Genomic DNA, 17,801 nt, shown 5'->3' with positions numbered 1-17,801 from the left:
ACATTCAGGAGAAAAGGGGGCCACAGGCCCCACAACCGATCCAGGTGTGCACAGCCCTTCTCCTCTGATAAACCCTCCACTCACAGTCAGATGCAGCATGTGGGAGGGCTGACCCGGCCCCGAGAGAGAAGACGCTGGGTATCACGGGGACACCTGGGGATGGAGTTTAGCAGGACGAGACCTGGAAATACTTCCTGGGCAGTCCTTTCATTCTGGAAAGCTGTGCTTTACCCCTCTCAAATTCTCTGCATTTTAGCAACAACGAGCATGGAATGATGGTTCACCACGGCCTGTCAGCCTGGAGCAGCCTCGTCTCCTCACAGAGGCCCCGGGCAGCTCCTCACTGCTCTGCTCCACACAGGGCGTTGTCTTCTTCCTTCAGCCCCGACAGCCCCATAGACCGTGGGTGGTGGGGCCAGGTGACGAGGGAGGTGAACCTGGGGTCCGGAGCCAGCGGGAAACACCCCAGAAATGGACCTCAGCAGGGCCCCACACCAACACCTGAGACTTTTAAATTAACAGCAAAATGCATTACTTCCCAGGTTCAGTGTGGCTCAAAGGGTCACCTGGATATATCATATTGTCCATAAAGCCCAATGCATTTTGGTAAGAATACTCTCATTGGTAGCCAAGATCAGTACTTGTCCAAATTTAATGCCTTCTCACTGCTAACCCACTAGCTGGCATTTCCCCAGGACAGCACAGAAACAGTCTTACCAACAGAACCAGCCAACACTGGGAGTGATTAGCAGGCACGCACCTCTTTTTCTGAGTACAGGGACCGGGCAACAATGTCTAGGAGCTTCTTCGTCTCAGCCTGGAACTCGTGTTTGGTAGCAGAACCTAGTAACGAACCACAGACACAACCAGGAAAGTTTAACGTCTTTTTTCACAGAAGAACATGCTATACAACATTCAAAAAAATCTTTAAGGTAAGGAATTTTAAACATTTTTCAAAACAGTGAACAAAAAAAGAAAAACCAAGCATCTGGGGCTCAGGCAGAAGAGCAGATCAGGGGCTCCCTCTCCCCAAGAAGCACGGACAAGCCTGCACCCCACCCTCCTCGCAGAAGCCTGCAGGCCTCAGGTCCAGCTGCTCTGAGACCCTATTCTTGAATACAGTGGTTTCCAGATTAATCATTTAGAAAGCAAAGGAGAAAAGCTCATTCTTCTTAACCCAAACATTAAGTACTCTGTTGCTGTCTCAACTGAAAGCCAGAAACGGATCCGCGGCAGGATTGGCTCCGGAGCCTGCCCTCCACATGTCCAGGGACGCAGGGCCGTGCTGAGCTTCCGTCCGCTTGGTGATCATTAGCAGATGTGCAGGCGCCCTGCGCCAACTCCCGGTGACCACCAGAGAGCGCCAGACACGCCAGGATGGAAGTCAGAAGTGCCGGGGAAGCCGGAAACGCAGAAGGCATTGTTTTGGGGACCCCTCCCTCCAACCAAGCCCTTCCTTCATCTGAAGTGAGTGCGTGGCTCCCTCAAGCACTGCTTCTGCCTCAATACCTCCCCTCGGGAGGCAGCGGGCTCTGGGGCCCCTTGCCGCATGCCTCACCCTGCACGGTCTCCGAGCTGCTGATGACAGAGTGCAGGGGCCCCGCCTCCGCCTGGTCCTCAGCAGCCTGGGAGCTGAACGGCCGTCCCACGTGGAAGCTCGAGGCCAGGCTTCGCCTGGGACCCCAGGACTGAGCTGGGGGCCTCCAGGGACACAGAAATGGTTTTCCTGAAAAGACAAACATGAGGAAGAATGAGAGTTAACAGGACATCAGGACAGAATACCCTGATTTGTTCACACCTGGCCTGGCAGGTGCTGATGTGGGCTTCCTAAATCAGGCTCCAGAGACCAGTGTCACCCTGGAGAAATCCAAGTGACAAGCACTGCGCATCTAGCCGGTAGTCGGTGGGTAGTTTTGCTAACACCGCCCCTCACATTGCAAATACCAAGCACGCAGAGAACTTGGGGCAGAACGGCAGGAATGGGCAGGAACCTTCTGACCCCACTTCCCATGTGTACCCCCCGTCTGGTGCACAAACCCACCAAACTCACATGTGCCTCCATGCTCACAGCCCCTCCCAGAGCCAGAAATAACGACAGGCCGGCCTTCTTTACCATGTAACTAACATGGAAAAAAGGAGAAAAAATACTCCCTAAGAGGGAGCCAAATTTTTAGATGTGCATGTTCCAAAACTGTCCTGTCATCTTCCAAAGAATCTTCATTGAGTCCTTTCCTTTCTTGTCCACAAGAATCTTTTAAATTAGTGTATTTAAAGTCTGCAAACCAGGGCATGATCTCCTCTGCCTCATAACCAGGAACGGGATTGTCTCTCCAGTTACTTTTTGGTAACTTCCTGTTCAGCACAGTGGACTGAGGAACCACTGCACGGGGAAAAGGAAAACCTTTCCACACGACACTGCAGCCCCGGCCTGGCGTGGCTACCAGACGCCACAGAAAGACACACAGCCCCTCCACCCAACGGGCAGGATGGAGCCAGTCCTCGCCAGCAGCCCTGAAGACACTGGCCGTGGGCTGGCGCCGTGCAGAAGGGGCTCACTGCCCGGCATTCTCAAGGCTCCAGAACACAGGACATTCTGTGTCAAAGTCTAGGCCACGACAAGCTGCAGCTGCCTGTTACACACTACACACGTGTTGCGGTCAGGAAGGAATGATTTAGAAGTAACTTGTAGCTTTCAAAATCAACATCATCAGCTTCCACATTCCTACAAGGTGTAAACATCTGCCTTCTCTTTAAGCTTATTTTTGGATTTATAGATAACACACTTTAGCCTTTACCTATATGAGGAATACCTTTAAAATCACCTAGCTTAGAAAACATACAGTTTCCAGATAGTCTGAATATTTAATTCTCTGGCCTAGCTGCATTGTTCACTTCATCCATACAGCTAACCTGTTCCCCCTAAAAAACTGGGGTATTTCTTCTGGAATTAAGTGGCATTTGGTTACAGCGTTCAAGTCTGCACCAGCCCAGGCAGGGCTTCTGGGGTCCCTGTGGTCCCAGATGGTGCTGATGCAGGACGCACGATGCCAGCAGACTGTGTGACCCCACACTGCCTCCCTTTCCAGGGACAGCACTCCTGGCTGCCCACAAAAGCTGAGGACCCTCTGCTTTAAAGTAAGGGGACTTCAAGCTGAAATCAGTGAGGGATGCAAGACCTGGCTGGGCCTCACGATGCAGTCTGGACTCAGTTCTCCGCCGGCACACCTGGGGTCCTTGGCCTTCCAGGGGGTCTCCCTGCCTGCACACTGTTCCATGCAACCTGTCCTGTCTCTTAAACTCAACACCTTAATCTTCTGACACCAACTCCATCTTGATATTTCCGATTTCAGGGGACTCATTCCTGAACACAACCCCACCAACTCCAAGTGCCTCAGGCTGGTCTTCCAGGCCCTCCACCAAGCAGCACCCCAGACCTCCAGGGCCCACCCCTTCCTCCCGCCCAGCAGGCCTGCAGCTGCCCTGCCCTGGGGAAGGACCCCTGACTGCAGCCCTGCCCCGCTTCCTGTCCTACCCTCCTGCTCATGGTCCTTTTCTCATCATCTGCCTCTTGGTCCTGTCAGGAAAGAACAGGTCACATTCCCTCATGCCCAGTTATAAGTCATCTTTACCCCCAAAGAAAACCAGAAATCACATGAAACTGAACAATTCAACGGCTAAGGGCGCCTCTCCTTTTCAGACCCCCAGGAACTACCTGTTTTAAACCTGCTCCCATACTGGGGAAGTTGTTGGATTGTGACTGGCACCTTTTATTTCCAGTCTTCTGTGCACAAGTATTTTTATCAAGAACACATCTTAGGGCTTCCCTGGTGGCTCAGTGGTAAAGAATTCACCTGCTAATGCAGGAGACATGGGTTTGATCCCTGGTCCAGGAAGATCCCATGTACTGAGGGGCAACTAAGCCCATGTACAACTACTCAGCCTGTGCTCTAGAGCCCAGGAGTTGCAACTGCTGAGCCAAGTGCCACAACCACTGAAGTCCACGCACCCTAGAGCCCGTGCTCTGAAACGAGAAGCCCGCACATCACAACTTGAGGGTCGCCTCCGTGCTCTACAACTAGAGAAAAAGCCCATGCAGCAACAAAGACTCAGCACAGCCCAAAATAAATAAGTAAATAACGTTTTAAAACAAGAACACATCTTAGTGATTGCTCTGTTTTAGTACATATAAAGCTGCTTATTCTTTTAATGAACAAATAATAATCCACTGTAATGAATGAGTATTTAACTAGCGCTCAACTGATGGAGGTTTAAACTGTTTCCTGTCTTGTCCTGTTGAAAATAATGCTCCAAGTGATCAAGAGTTATCTATTGCATGTTTACCCTTCATGGAAGAAAGGAGATACAGGGAAATATCCACGTTCCCACTCGTTTGTGCAAAAGCAACAGGAAGGATAAACCAGAAACTAATGAGATTGTGTATTCATTTCCTAAGGCTGTCATAACAAGGGACAGGGTGGCTTACAACCACAGAAACTTAATCTCTCCTGGTTCTGGAGGCCAGAAGTGCAAAACCCAGGTGCCGGCAGGGCCGAGTCCTCCCGGGGCCCCGAGGGACAGTCTGTCCACACCTCCCCCCGCTCCACCCCTTTGGCTTCTGGTGCTGCCAGCAGCCCCGGGCTCGTGGCTGCCTCACCCCCATCTCTGCCTCTGTCCTCACACAGCCTCTCTTCCCTGGGGGTCTCCTCTGTGTCCAAATTTCTCTCCTGAGTCACCAGTTATACTGGGTTTGGGGTTCACTCTAACCCAATACGACCTCATCTTATTATATCGACAAAGACCCTCTTTCCAAATAAGGTCATGCTCACAAATGAAGGCGTGCACACGTCTCTGGGGGCACATGATTTAAACCACAAGAACTGGGTACCCGGGGCGTTTGCTTCCTGGGGCTGCTGTGGCAGAGCACGCCGACAAGGCCACAGAAACAACATAAGTCTACCACCTCCCAGCTCCGGAGGCTGGAGGAATAAACCCAAGTGCTGGTGGGGCTGCGAGGGGGGAACCCGCTCTACCCCCTCCCCAGCCTCGGGGGCTCCAGGGCTCGGCGGCATCTGCCTTTGCTTGTGTCTGCCTCTGCATTGGAATTCCCCTTTTTATAAGGACACATTCATATTGGATCAGGGCCCACCCTAACGATCTTTAACTGGATCTTCTGCAAAGACCCCATTTTCAAATAGGATCGTGTTCACAGGTCCTGGGGTCAGAATTTCAGCATCTTTGGGGGACTTGCGATTTGACCCATAACAGATGTGTGGGAACAGAATGGAGAAAGGAAGGGTGGGGATGAGGGAGCAGAGCTGAGGGGAAATGACATTTCTAAGCATCTTTTTCCCTCCTGACTCTTAGAACCACAGTCGTGTTTTACAAACCCAAAAAGTAAATAGTTGAGAGCAATCAGAGTGTGTGGAGAACATAAAACAAAATGCAAACAGTAACAAGCGTGCACAACTGTATGATGAACAACACAGCTGCCCTGAGAGAACCCACCTAAGTCACGTGGAGGGTGGGGGTTAAGGGCACAGGAACCCCACACCCCGTGAAGTTGAAAACCCAAGTATGGCTCTCCAGTTGGCCCTCCAACACAACCACATCCACACTGATGGATTCCACTCAGGGCAGACTGTGCAGTACTGCAGTACCTACTTAGTGGGAAAAAACCACAAATAAGGGGACCCTTGCAGTTCAAACTGGGCTCTTCAAGGGTTAAGCATACACTGTAGAGCTAGGCTTAGAAAGGACAGCATACAGTCACTGCAGCAGAAGACGATGACCAAGTACATGAGTACAAGTCAAGGGCGGGGAGGCCAGGGTGAACCTGTTAATGCTTCAAGTGGAGGCACCAGTGTAGCGTAGAAATAAATGTCAAGGTGCATACAAGTGTGTGACAACACACACACATGTACCTCCTGACATTGTCCAGGGACAGGCCCAGAGACGACGACACCCCCGCAGCAGTGAGCACAGCTGGCACCAAGGAGAGCAACCACCGTGGACCTGCCTCCCAGGAAATGTTGGCATCCTGGGCAAACAGGTGGGTGGTCACCCTCTCTGGCACTCGGATCTCTAGTGTGTAAATGCCTTTCTTCCACAGAAGGAACTGAGGCCACTAGAGAACACAGTGAATGAGCCTGGAACGCCTGGGTGCCAGAGGTGGTGAGGGACATGCCAGGAGGGCACAGGCGCCCAGTGCTGAAGTCCAGGACAACCTGGGCAACACAACAGTGATGGTGGTGGACTGTCAGCGGGCGAACAAAATAGACACAGGTACGCACTTACAGAAACAGTCAATAAATGGAGGAGAAGCCCTCTTTCTGACAGCAGTAAAAGTAAGAGGAACCATGGAAGCAGACAACTGCCACCAGGCAAGCGACAGGTACAGGTGGCTGAGGGGCATTCACTGCAAACAGAACATCTGCAGAATCTCAGAGTTCCCGCCCCGCCCCGGTTTCCTAGACAGAAATGGTACTTCATGGCGCAGTAAGTGGCAGATAACCTTTACCTGAGCGACCACAGTCACCATCATCAGGAATGAGATGTGTCCACATCCCGAAACTCCTGGTGGCATGAGAGGGCAGTCTGTCTTCTGTCATGTTCTCACCAAAACCACCTCAAGCACCAGACAAACCCCAAGACAGGGAAACTCTCTAAAGTAACTGGCCAGTACTCTTCAAAAGTGTCGAGATCCCAAAGGAACAACACAGACTGAAGAGACACAAGTACACAGGATGGAGGGTCCTGGGCCAGCAAAGGACATGGATAGGAAACCAGCTAAAGCCCAGTGAGACTGGCATATGACTGAGTAGTACTGCGTCCATGTTATTTTAGCTTCCAATAATTACAGCACGGCCATGAAAGATACCAGTATTAGGGGAAACTAGGGGAAGAGAAGACTGAGTACTATTTCTATAACATCTGTGTAAAGTACAAAATATTTCAAAATGCTACTGACAAGATGGTGTTGTTATGAAACTTTTGGATCTTTGCTTATCAGTCAGGTAAAAATTTTACTGTGGTTTTTCTATTTCTCTCCTATCACATTTCTCTTATGAGTAAGACTGATCTATTCATGTTTTAAAATATTTTCTATTTCTTTTTGCATTAATGGACTGTTGATACCCTCTGATCATTTTCTACTACATTTTTTTTCCTATTGACTTGTAAGAACTCTTTATATATAAAGGAAATTAGTCTTTTTGTTTGAAAAGGACTTCCTTGTTCCAAGATTACATTTCCCATATCTTATTTTTCCTATTTCTTTTGATTTTCTTCCACTTAATATTCAGAATATTTTTGAGTATTTAGTATGTTGTTTATGACTGGAATAACATAAATCCTCAGAGTTGAGAAAAGGTAGGGGGGGAAGCAACCCATATTTTCAACCCAGATTTTAAGACTTTCCATTATATTCCAAGATTATATTAATCAATAGTACTATCAAGAGCAGGTCTGACTTCAGGTTAACTGAACTTTCTTCAGGTTTTTCCAGTAGTCATGTATGGATGTGAGAGTTGGAGTATAAAGAAAGCTGAGTGCCAAAGAATTGATGCTTTTGAACTGTGGAGAAGACTCTTGAGAGTCCCTTGGACTGCAAGGAGATCCAACCAGTCCATCCTAAAGGAGATTAGTCCTGAATATTCACTGGAAGGACTCATGCTGAAGCTGAAACTCCAATCCTTTGGCCACCTGATGCAAAGAACTGACTCACTGGAAAAGACCCTGATGCTGGGAAAGATTGAAGGCAAGAGGAGAAGGGGACGACAGAGGATGAGATGGTTGGATGGCATCGCCGACTCTGGACATGAGTTTGAGTAAACTCTGGGAGTTGGTGATGGACAGGGAGGCCTGGCGTGCTGCAGTCCATGGGGTCACAAAGAGTCGGACACGACTGAGCAACTGAACTGAACTGAACTTTCTACAATGATTTTAAGAATAAACCAACAATGCAATAAGCCTGCCTGAACCAGATACAAACACTCTCTGTCCTCATGCTCCCCCTACACCCTAAAGGAAAAAGCACAAACCTCAGTGTCAGGCTACAACATATTAATCTGTTTGGTGGTTTGGGATCACAGAATGGGAAGCACAGATAGTGTGCACCTGACATACACATCTGCCAGTACTCACACTGTTTCCTCTACCTGCCATTTCTTTCTACCTAAACTGCTTCAGGACCCAGTGTGAGGCCCTCTCTTTCACCAGGCCTCCCTCCCAGTACACAATAATCTCTCCCTACTATGAATGAGAGCACTTACTTTCCATGCCACTAATTTAAAACTTGTTACAAGCCAGTTTGTGGCATTTCTTCTATTAACTTTTTCTTAATATATAACATCTCACTGAATTAGGGCAGGAACAAGCTTATATTGCTTAGTGTCAAACTCTCTGAAGGCAAGAACATCCGTATTTCTCTGTATGCCAAAGCATCTGATGCAGAAAAAAATTTTTTTTTAAGTCTTGAAACTTTTTATCAACAAAAACATCACTACACTCAAGCAGAAGCACAATCAGCCAACAGATGGCGGTAGTGATCCTGCAAGGCCATTCTGACTGCTGCTGCTAAGTCGCTTCAGTCGTGTCTGACTCTGTGCGACCCCACAGACGACAGCCCACCAGGCTCCGCCGTCCCTGGGATTCTCCAGGCAAGAACACTGGAGTGGGTTGCCATTTCCTTCTCCAATGCATGAAAGGGAAAAGTGAAAGTGAAGTCGCTCAGTCGTGTCCGACTCTTAGCGACCCCATGGGCTGAAGCCTGCCAGGCTCCTCCGTCCAGGGGATTTTCCAGGCAAAAGAGTACTGGAGTGGGGTGCCATTGCCTTCGGATGAGAGCAATTTCACTTTTGTCTTTACTGCATGGAGTGCCACTTCCTGTATGGCTGAGGTGTATCCTATGAACCAAACCGGTGGATAACAACCACGAACTTAGGAACAACAAGAAGACTACGGAAGGCCCTGGAGAGTCAACAAAGCAGGGGGATTCTGGACAGTCAAAGGTAAGAGCACAGAATAAGCGCAGGTTCAACAAAGGGTGGCTAAAACTCTAAGAGAAAACACACACGATGTGTACTTTTCTGGCCTAAAGTACCAGAGGAGAGATTTGGAAAACCACAGAATATGAAAAGTGAAGGGAGGAAATCCCAGAAAAATGGAGCTTCCAATTTGGGGAATAATAATTCTAAATCTCTGGCTGACCTCCTGTCCAAACCGCAAGCAGTCCAGTTAAGGAAAAAAGGGTCAAACGCTGCCTAAGAAAAAATGTTAGCAGTTGGGGCCAACCAGGTTAATATCCACCTTTAAAACAACAGCTACCCTTCAGAGGAATATAACAGAATCCAGAAATTCCACAAGGCAATATCCACAATGTCCAGGATGCAATAAAAAGTTACTCAGCAAACAGAGAAACAGAAAAATGTAATCCCTGTTTAAGAGACGTGTCAGTCAATGAAGACTGGTGGATATGGGTTTTAAAACAGCCATTATAACAATACTACGTGTCATAAAGCAAAATATGCTCCAAATAAAAAATGAGAAATTTCAGAGACACAAATTTTAAAAGAAGAACCAAGCGGAAATCCTACATATAGAAAATATCGTATCTGAAACTTAAAAATTAACTAAGAGGCTTAACAACCAAGTGGAGACAACAGAGGAAAGTCTACGAGCTTGAAAATAAATTGACAGAAATTATTCAAGGTGAAACAGATTACAAATAAATGAACAGGGATTCAGACATATGTGGGACAGCAGAAAGGAGTTTAACATATGGAATCCCAGAAGGAGAGGAGAAAGAGAATAGAGCAGAAAAAAAATATCTGAAGAAATAATAACTGGAAAATTTCCCCAAAGTTGGTCAAAGACATAAATTGAGAGACTCAAAAATTCAATGAACCACTAGCAAGGTAATATCAAAGAAAAGCACCTAGGCACATCATAATCAGACTGTTGAAAACAAAATAAATGGAGAAAATCTTGGCAGCAAGTAGAAAAAAAAACAATACAATATGTGGGGAAACAATAATTTGAATGACAGCTAACTTTTCATCAGCAATAATGGAGGATGAAAGACAAATGGTACAACATCTTGTCATAAATAGCAGCCCTGAACTTTTAGAAATGCTACAGTTCTTCAGGCTGAATGTAAATGCCATGAGATGGAAACTTGGATCTTCAAAAAACAATGTGGAACATCAGAAATAGTAACCTAGGTAAACACTAAAGAATTTTTCTCTAGTTTCTTTAAAATACATACAAAAGTTAAAACAATGTTTTACCAATGTTTAAAGCCAAAATTAAAATAAACTAAAATTATAGAATATATACAAAAATTAAATTTGTAAAATTCAAAATTGCAAAATTAAATATTTTATCAAAGTTTAACCCAAAAGTTAAAACACTGTCTTGTGGGGTTTATAACAGGTACATGCAGTGCATATGACAAATGTAACATAAAGGATGGGGTGGAAGGAGGAAATGCACCTATACAGCTGCAAGGTTTTTACAGTCTATATGGTGTATTACAATAGTAATTCTAAATAGACTATGAGAAGTTAAGGATTAACATTACACTCTCCAGAGTAATCAAAACAAACAAAAAAAATGACACAAAGAGGTAAAGCTAAAAAAGCATTAGTAAACCAAGATGAAACAACAGATTGGGAAAGACTAGAGATCTCTTCAAGAAAATTAGAGATACCAAAGGAACATTTCATGCAAAGATGGGCCCGATAAAGGACAGAAATGGTATGGACCTAACAGAAGCAGAAGATATTAAGAAGAGGTGGCAAGAATACCCAGAAGAACTGTACAAAAAAGATCTTCACGACCCAGATAATCACGATGGTGTGATCACTCACCTAGAGCCAGACATCCTGGAATGTGAAGTCAAGTGGGCCTTAGAAAGCATCACTACGAACAAAGCTAGTGGAGGTGATGGAATTCCAGTTGAGCTATTTCAAATCCTCAAAGGTGATGCTGTGAAAGTGCTGCACTCGATATGCCAGCAAATTTGGAAAATTCAGCAGTGGCCACAGGACTGGAAGAGGTCAGTCTTCGTTCCAATCCCAAAGAAAGGCAATGCCAAAGAATGTTCAAACTACCGCACAATTGCACTCATCTCACATGCTAGTAAAGTAATGCTCAAAATTCTCCAAGCCAGGCTTCAGCAATATGTGAACCGTGAACTTCCAGATGTTCAAGCTGGTTTTAGAAAAGGCAGAGGAACCAGAGATCAAATTGCAAGTATCCGCTGGATCATCGAAAAAGCAAGAGAGCTCCAGAAAAACATCTATTTCTGCTTTATTGACTATGCCAAAGCCTTTGACTGTATGGATCACAATAAACTGTGGAAAATTCTGAAAGAGATGGGAATACCAGACCATCTGACCTGTCTCTTGAGAAACCTGTATGCAGGTCAGGAAGCAACAGTTAGAACTGGACATGGAACAACAGACTGGTTCCAAATAAGAAAAGGAGTACGTCAAGGCTGTATATTGTCACCCTGCTTATTTAACTTACATGCAGAGTACATCATGAGAAACGCTGGGCTGGAAGAAACACAAGCTGGAATCAAGATTGCCAGGAGAAATATCAATAACCTCAGATATGTGGATGACATTACCTTTATGGCAGAAAGTGAAGAAGAACTAAAGAGCCTCTTGATGAAGGTGAAAGAGGAGAGTGAAAAAGTTGGCTTAAAGCTCAACGTTCAGAAAACTAACATCATGGCATCTGGTCCCATCACTTCGTGGGAAATAGATGGGGAAACAGTGGAAACAGTGTCAGACTTTATTTTTTTGGGATCCAAAATCACTGCTGATGGTGATTGCAGCCATGAAATTAAAAGACGCTTACTCCTTGGAAGGAAGGTTATGGCCAACCTAGATAGCATATTTAAAAGCAGAGACATTACTTTGCCAACAAAAGTCCGTCTAGTCAAGGCTATGGTTTTTCCAGTGGTCATGTATGGATGTGAGAGTTGGACGGTGAAGAAAGCTGAGCACCGAAGAATTGATGCTTTTGAACTGTGGTATTGGAGAAGACTCTTGAGAGTCCCTTGGACTGCAAGGAGATCCAATCAATCCATCCTAAAAGAGATCAATCCTGGGTGTTCATTGGAAGGTCTGATGTTGAAGCTGAAACTCCAATGCTTTGGGCACCTCATGCGAAGGGTTGACTCATTGGAAAAGACCCTAATGCTGGGTAGGATTGGGGGCGGGAGGAGAAGGGGACGACAGAGGATGAGATGGTTGGATGGCATCACCGACTCGATGGACATGGGTTTGGGTAGACTCTGGGAGTTGGTGATGGACAGGGAGGCCTGGCGTGCTGCAATTCATGGGGTTGCAAAGAGTCGGACACGACTGAGCGACTGAACTGAACTGAAACCAAGATGAAATTCTAAAAAATATTTACTTGATCCAAAAGACTACAGGAAAGGTAGAAGAGAGGGAAATATGAGAAGGGACAAACAACAATAGAGATAAACCTATATCAGTAATTACATTTTTAAGTCAACGGACTAAACACTCCAATTATAAAAGGCAAAGATTGTCAGAATTGATAGAGCAAGACCTAATTATATGCTGTCCACAAAATAACTGGCTACAACGCAGAAGACGTGGGTTCAATTCCTGGGTTGGGAAGATGGCCTGGAGAAGGAAATGGCAACCCACTCCGGTATTCTTGCTTTGGAAATCTCATGGACAGAGGAGCCTGGCGGGCTACAGTCCACTGGGTCATAAGAGTTGGATAAGACTTAGCGATTAAACCACCATCACAAAAGAGTCACTTTAAATATAAAACATAGGGATTTCCCTGGTGGTCCATGGGTTACGACTACATGCTTCCACTGCAGAGTGTGGGTGTCATCCTTGGTTGGGATCCCACATGCTGTATGGTGCATTCATTTTCCTTTTGGAAAGGAAATAAATGAAAAAAGAAATGCCATGTAAAAATATGGATTAAAAAGGTGGGCGTGGCCACATTAGATCAGACAAAGTAGACTGCAAAATAAAAAGTATCACCAGGGAAAAAGAAGACTATATCAGAATGATAAAAGCTGTAGTTCACAGCAAGATCCTCTATGACCCACCCACCAGTAATGGAAATAAAAACAAAAATAAACAAATGGGACCTAGTTAAACTTAAAACTTTTTGCACAACGAAGGAAACTATAAGCAAGGTGAAAAGACAGCCTTCAGAATGGGAGAAAATAATAGCAAATGAAACAACTAACAAAGAATTAATCCCCCAAATATACAAGCAGCGGAACTGTGGTGTGGGAGAAGACTCTTGAGAGTCCCTTGGACTGCAAGGAGATCCAACCAGTCCATCCTAAAGGAAATCAACCCTGAATATTCTTTGGAAGGACTGATGTTGAAGCTCCAATACTTTGGCCACCTGATGAGAAGACCTGACTCACTGGAAAAGACCCTGATGCCAGAAAAGACTTTGATGCCAGAAAAGATTGAAAGCAGGAAAAGAAGGGGACGACAGAGGATGAGATGGTTGGATGGCATCACTGGACATGAGTTTGAATAAGCTCCGGGAGTTGGTGATGGACAGGGAAGTCTGGCATGCTGCAAAGGGGGTCGCACAAGAGTCAGACACGACTGAGTGACTGAACTGATACTGATACATGCAGTTCAATACCAGAAAAACAAACAACCCAATCAAAAAGTGGGCAGAAGAACAGGCATTTCTCCAAAGAAGAGATACAGATGGCTAATAAACACATGAAAAGATGCTCAACATCACTCATTATTAGAGAAATGCAAATCAAAACCACAATGAGGTATCATCTCACGCAGGTCAGAATGGCAGCCATAAAAAAGTCTACAAACAGGGACTTCCCTGCTGGTCCAGTGGCTAAGACTCTGAGCTCTCAATGCAGGGGGCCCGGGTTCAATCCCTGGTCAGGGAACTAGATCCCACATGCTGCAACTAAGACCCGGCACAGCCCAATAAATACATAATTTAAAAAAAAAAAAAAAAGTCTACAAACAGTAAATGCTGGAGAGGGTGTGGAGAAATGGGAACCCTCTTATGCTATTGGTGGGTATGCAAACTGGTACAGTCACTATGGAGAACAGTGTGGAGAGTGCTTAAAAAACTGGGAATGGAACTGCCATATGACCCAACAATCCCACTGCTGGGCATATACACCCTGAGGAAACCAGAACTGAAAGAGACACATGTACTCCAATGTTCATTGCAGCACTGTTTACCACAGCTAGGGCATGGAAGCAACCTAGATGTCCATCGGCAGATGGGTGGATAAGGAAGTTGTCATACATATACACAATGGAATATTACTCAGCTATAAAAAGGAACACATTTGAGTCCGTTCTAATGAAGTGGATGAAACTGGAGCCTATTATACAGAGTGAAGTAAGTCAGAAAGAGAAACACAAATACCATATATTAACAAATATATATGGAATTTAGAAAGATGGTAATGATGATCCTACATGCAGTGCAGCAAAAGAGACACAGATGTAAAAAACAGACTTTTGGACTCTGTGGGAGAAGGCGAGGATGGGATGATTTGAAAGAACAGCACTGAAACATGTACATTACCATATGTAAAACAGATGCCCAGTGCAAGTTCGATGCATGAAGCAGGGCACCCAAAGCCAGTGCTCTGGGACAACCCAGAGGCATAGGGTGGGGAAGGAGGTGGGAGAGGTGTTCAGGATGGGGGGACACATCTACACCCATGGCTGATTTGTGTTGATGTATGGCGAAAACCATTACAATATTGTAAAGTAATTATCTTTCAATTAAATAAATTTTAAAGAGACGTAGTTCATCAGGAAAACTTAATCATGAACATATTTGCCTAACAGCAGCTTCAAAATAAATGAAATCAAAACTGAAAGAATCAAAAGAAAAAAACAAATGCACAATCATAGCTGGAGATTTTGACACCTGGCTCAATGACAGAACGATGGCACCCCACTGCAGTACTCTCTCCTGGAAAATCCCATGGACGGAGGAGCCTGGTGGGCTGCAGTCCATGGGGTCGGGAAGAGTCGGACACGACTGAGCGACTTCACTTTCACTTTTCACTTTCATACATTGGAGAAGGAAATGGCAACCCACTCCAGTGTTCTAGCCTGGAGAATCCCAGGGACGGGGGAGCCTGGTGGGCTGCCGTCTATGGGGTCGCACAGAGTCGGACATGACTGAAGCGACTTAGCAGCAGTAGCAGCAGAGTGAAAAAACAAATCAAGACACAGATCATCCGAGCTACAGTATGAAACGCTTTTTCTTAATGGATATTTATCCAGTACTATATACCTAGCAACTGCAAAACACAGTTCTTGAAAACATTCTTTTCATGTACACACAGTATATTCACTGAGAAAGACCATAAAGTGGGCCAGAGTCTCAATAAATTTTAGAAGGAATGAAATCACACAGAGTAAGCTCTCTAAATACAACAGAATTAACTTAGAATCAATAATAATAAAATATCAGGCTTCCCTGGTGGCTCAGGGGTAAAGAATCCACCTGCCAATGCAGGAGACATGGGTTCAATCCCTGATCTGGGAGGATCCCACAATGCCATGGAGCAACTAAGGCTGTGCCCCACAACTGCTGAGCCTGTGCTCCAGAGCCGGAGAACAGCAACGACTGAGCCCACGTGCTGCAGCTACTGAAGCCCGCGCGCCCGAGAGCCCAGGCTCCAAAACAAGAGAAGCCACCACAATGAGAAGCCCATGCACCGCAACCAGAAGTAGCCCCTGCTCCCCGAAACTAGAGAAAAGCCTGAGCAGCAACGAAGACCCAGCACAGTCAAAAATAAATAAATAAAAGTGTGTGTGTGTATATATAATATCTAGGAAACCTCAAGTATCTGGAAATTAACACATTCTAAATGATCCATGGGTCAAAGAAGAAATTACAAGGGAAATTAGATAACATTTAATACTCAATGATAATGAAAATACAATATATTAAAAGTTGTAGGATACACCTAGAGAAGCATATGGCAGGAAACTTACAGCTTTAAATGCTTATGTTAGAAAAGAGGCTTAAAACTGACGGCCTTAGATATCACCTTAGAGTACAACAACAACAAAAAGAAGTACAAAATTAAACTCAAACACAGGAGAAAGGAGGAAATGACAAAGAGCAGAAATCAATAAAATAGAAAATGGACAAGTAATAGAGAAAATGAACAAAGCCAACGTTGATTCTTGACAAAGATCAACAGAAGATAAGCTCCTAGCTAGACTGATGAAGAAAGAAGAGAATACCAATCATAAACAACAGGAGTGAACGGTATTGTCACAAATTCTACAGAAGCCCAGAATGTCTACTGAATTCTATCAGTTACGAGGAAGAAATAACACCAATCTTACACAAAGTTTCGGAAAACAGAAGAAGGAATTGTTTCTCTTCAATTTTTGAGGATAGCATAACTCTAACATCAAAACCTGACAAAGACATCACATAGACACACACATAATAAAAATAACACACCAATATCCCTCATGATGCTGGAGAAGACTCTTGAGAGTCCCTTGGACTGCAAGGAGATCCAACCAGTCCATTCTAAAGGAGATCAGTCCTGGGTGTTCATTGGTAGGATTGATGTTGAAGCTGAAACTCCAGTACTTTGGCCACCTGATGCGAAGAGCTGACTCATTAGAAAAGACCCTGATGCTGGGAAAGATTGAGGGAAGGAGGAGAAGGGGACAACAGAGGATGAGATGGTTGGATGGCATCACCGACTCGATGGTCATGAGTTTGGGCTGACTCTGGGAGTTGGTGATGGACAGGGAGGCCTGGCATGCTGTGGTTCATGGTGTCGCAAAGAGTCAGACACGACTGAGAGACTTAACTGACTGACTGATCCCTCATGGACACAGACATGGAGGTCCTTAATAAAATATAAGCAAGGAAAACCCATTAATATATAAAAATGATACTACATCATGACCAAGCAGGTTTATCTCAAGGATGCAAGGCTGGTTTGATACTGCAGGTTCAGTTCTAGACCACTGCAATAAAGCAACTACCAGGATAAAGTCACTCAAATTTGGGGGTCTCCTGTGCATATAAAAGCTATGTTCACACTATACTATGGTCTATTAAGTGTGCAACAGCATTATGTCTAAAAACACAAGGTACGGACCTTAATTCAAAAATGCTTTATTGCTAAAAAAATGCTAACCATCATCTGAGACTCCAGCAAGTCGCCATCTCTTTGCTGGTGGAGGTCTTACTCTGGTGTCGGTGGGTGCTGACTGATGAGGGTGGTGGTGCTGAAAGCTGGAGTGCCTATGGCAATTTCTCAATCTTTCCCTTTCACAAAGGTTTCTCTGTAGTATGTGATGCCATTTGATAGCATTTTACCACACTTGATACAGGTTGTGGTTTGTGGTACCCCAAAACAATTACAAGAGCAAAACATCAAAAATCACAGACCACTGTAACAAATATAATAATAATGAAAAGGTTTGAAATACTGAGAGACACAGACATGAAGTGAGCAGATGTTATCGGAAAAACAGTGCTGACAGACTTGCTCGACACAGGGTTGCCATGAATCTTCAATTTGTAAAAAATGCAATTATCGGTGAAATGCAATGAAGCAAAGCATTATAAAGTGAAGTAGGCCTCTAAACACTCAATCAATATAATTAACTCTACTACATAATATAATAATGCAGCAAAGGAAATGGTAGTAACAGGCTTGGACTAAAGGAGCGACTGAGAGCACAGCTGTAAGGACGGCGTCTGCAGAGGCTGCCAGCCTCCACCCTCAGAGAGGGTCA

At 45.1% G+C, this 17,801-nt stretch overlaps 1 protein-coding gene across 44 annotated transcripts in view; it reads right to left on the bottom strand.

Moving 5' to 3' along the window:
• TRAP1 (TNF receptor associated protein 1) overlaps window positions 1-17,801 on the bottom strand; it is a 52,499-nt gene that overhangs the window by 17,630 nt on the left and 17,068 nt on the right. For 43 of the 44 annotated variants that reach the window (XM_081554961.1, XM_081554924.1, XM_081554926.1 and 40 more), the window contains 2 exons: window positions 1,559-1,726; window positions 761-843 (listed from right to left, as the gene is read on the bottom strand). Coding sequence is in view for 9 of the 44 variants with exons in the window: in XM_081554924.1 (XP_081411050.1) it covers window positions 761-843; window positions 1,559-1,726 (251 nt within the window). In the remaining 35 variants the exon portion in view is untranslated. Of the gene's footprint in view, window positions 1-760; window positions 844-1,558; window positions 1,727-2,050; window positions 2,121-17,801 lie in introns of all 44 variants that reach the window. The other variant, XM_081554964.1, reaches the window with a different exon arrangement.

Source organism: Giraffa tippelskirchi, chromosome 13 (assembly GCF_054371585.1).
Source record: "Giraffa tippelskirchi isolate mGirTip1 chromosome 13, T2T-mGirTip1v1.2.pri, whole genome shotgun sequence".
Taxonomy (NCBI): domain Eukaryota; kingdom Metazoa; phylum Chordata; class Mammalia; order Artiodactyla; family Giraffidae; genus Giraffa; species Giraffa tippelskirchi.
This window is presented reverse-complemented; position numbering and strand designations above follow the sequence as displayed.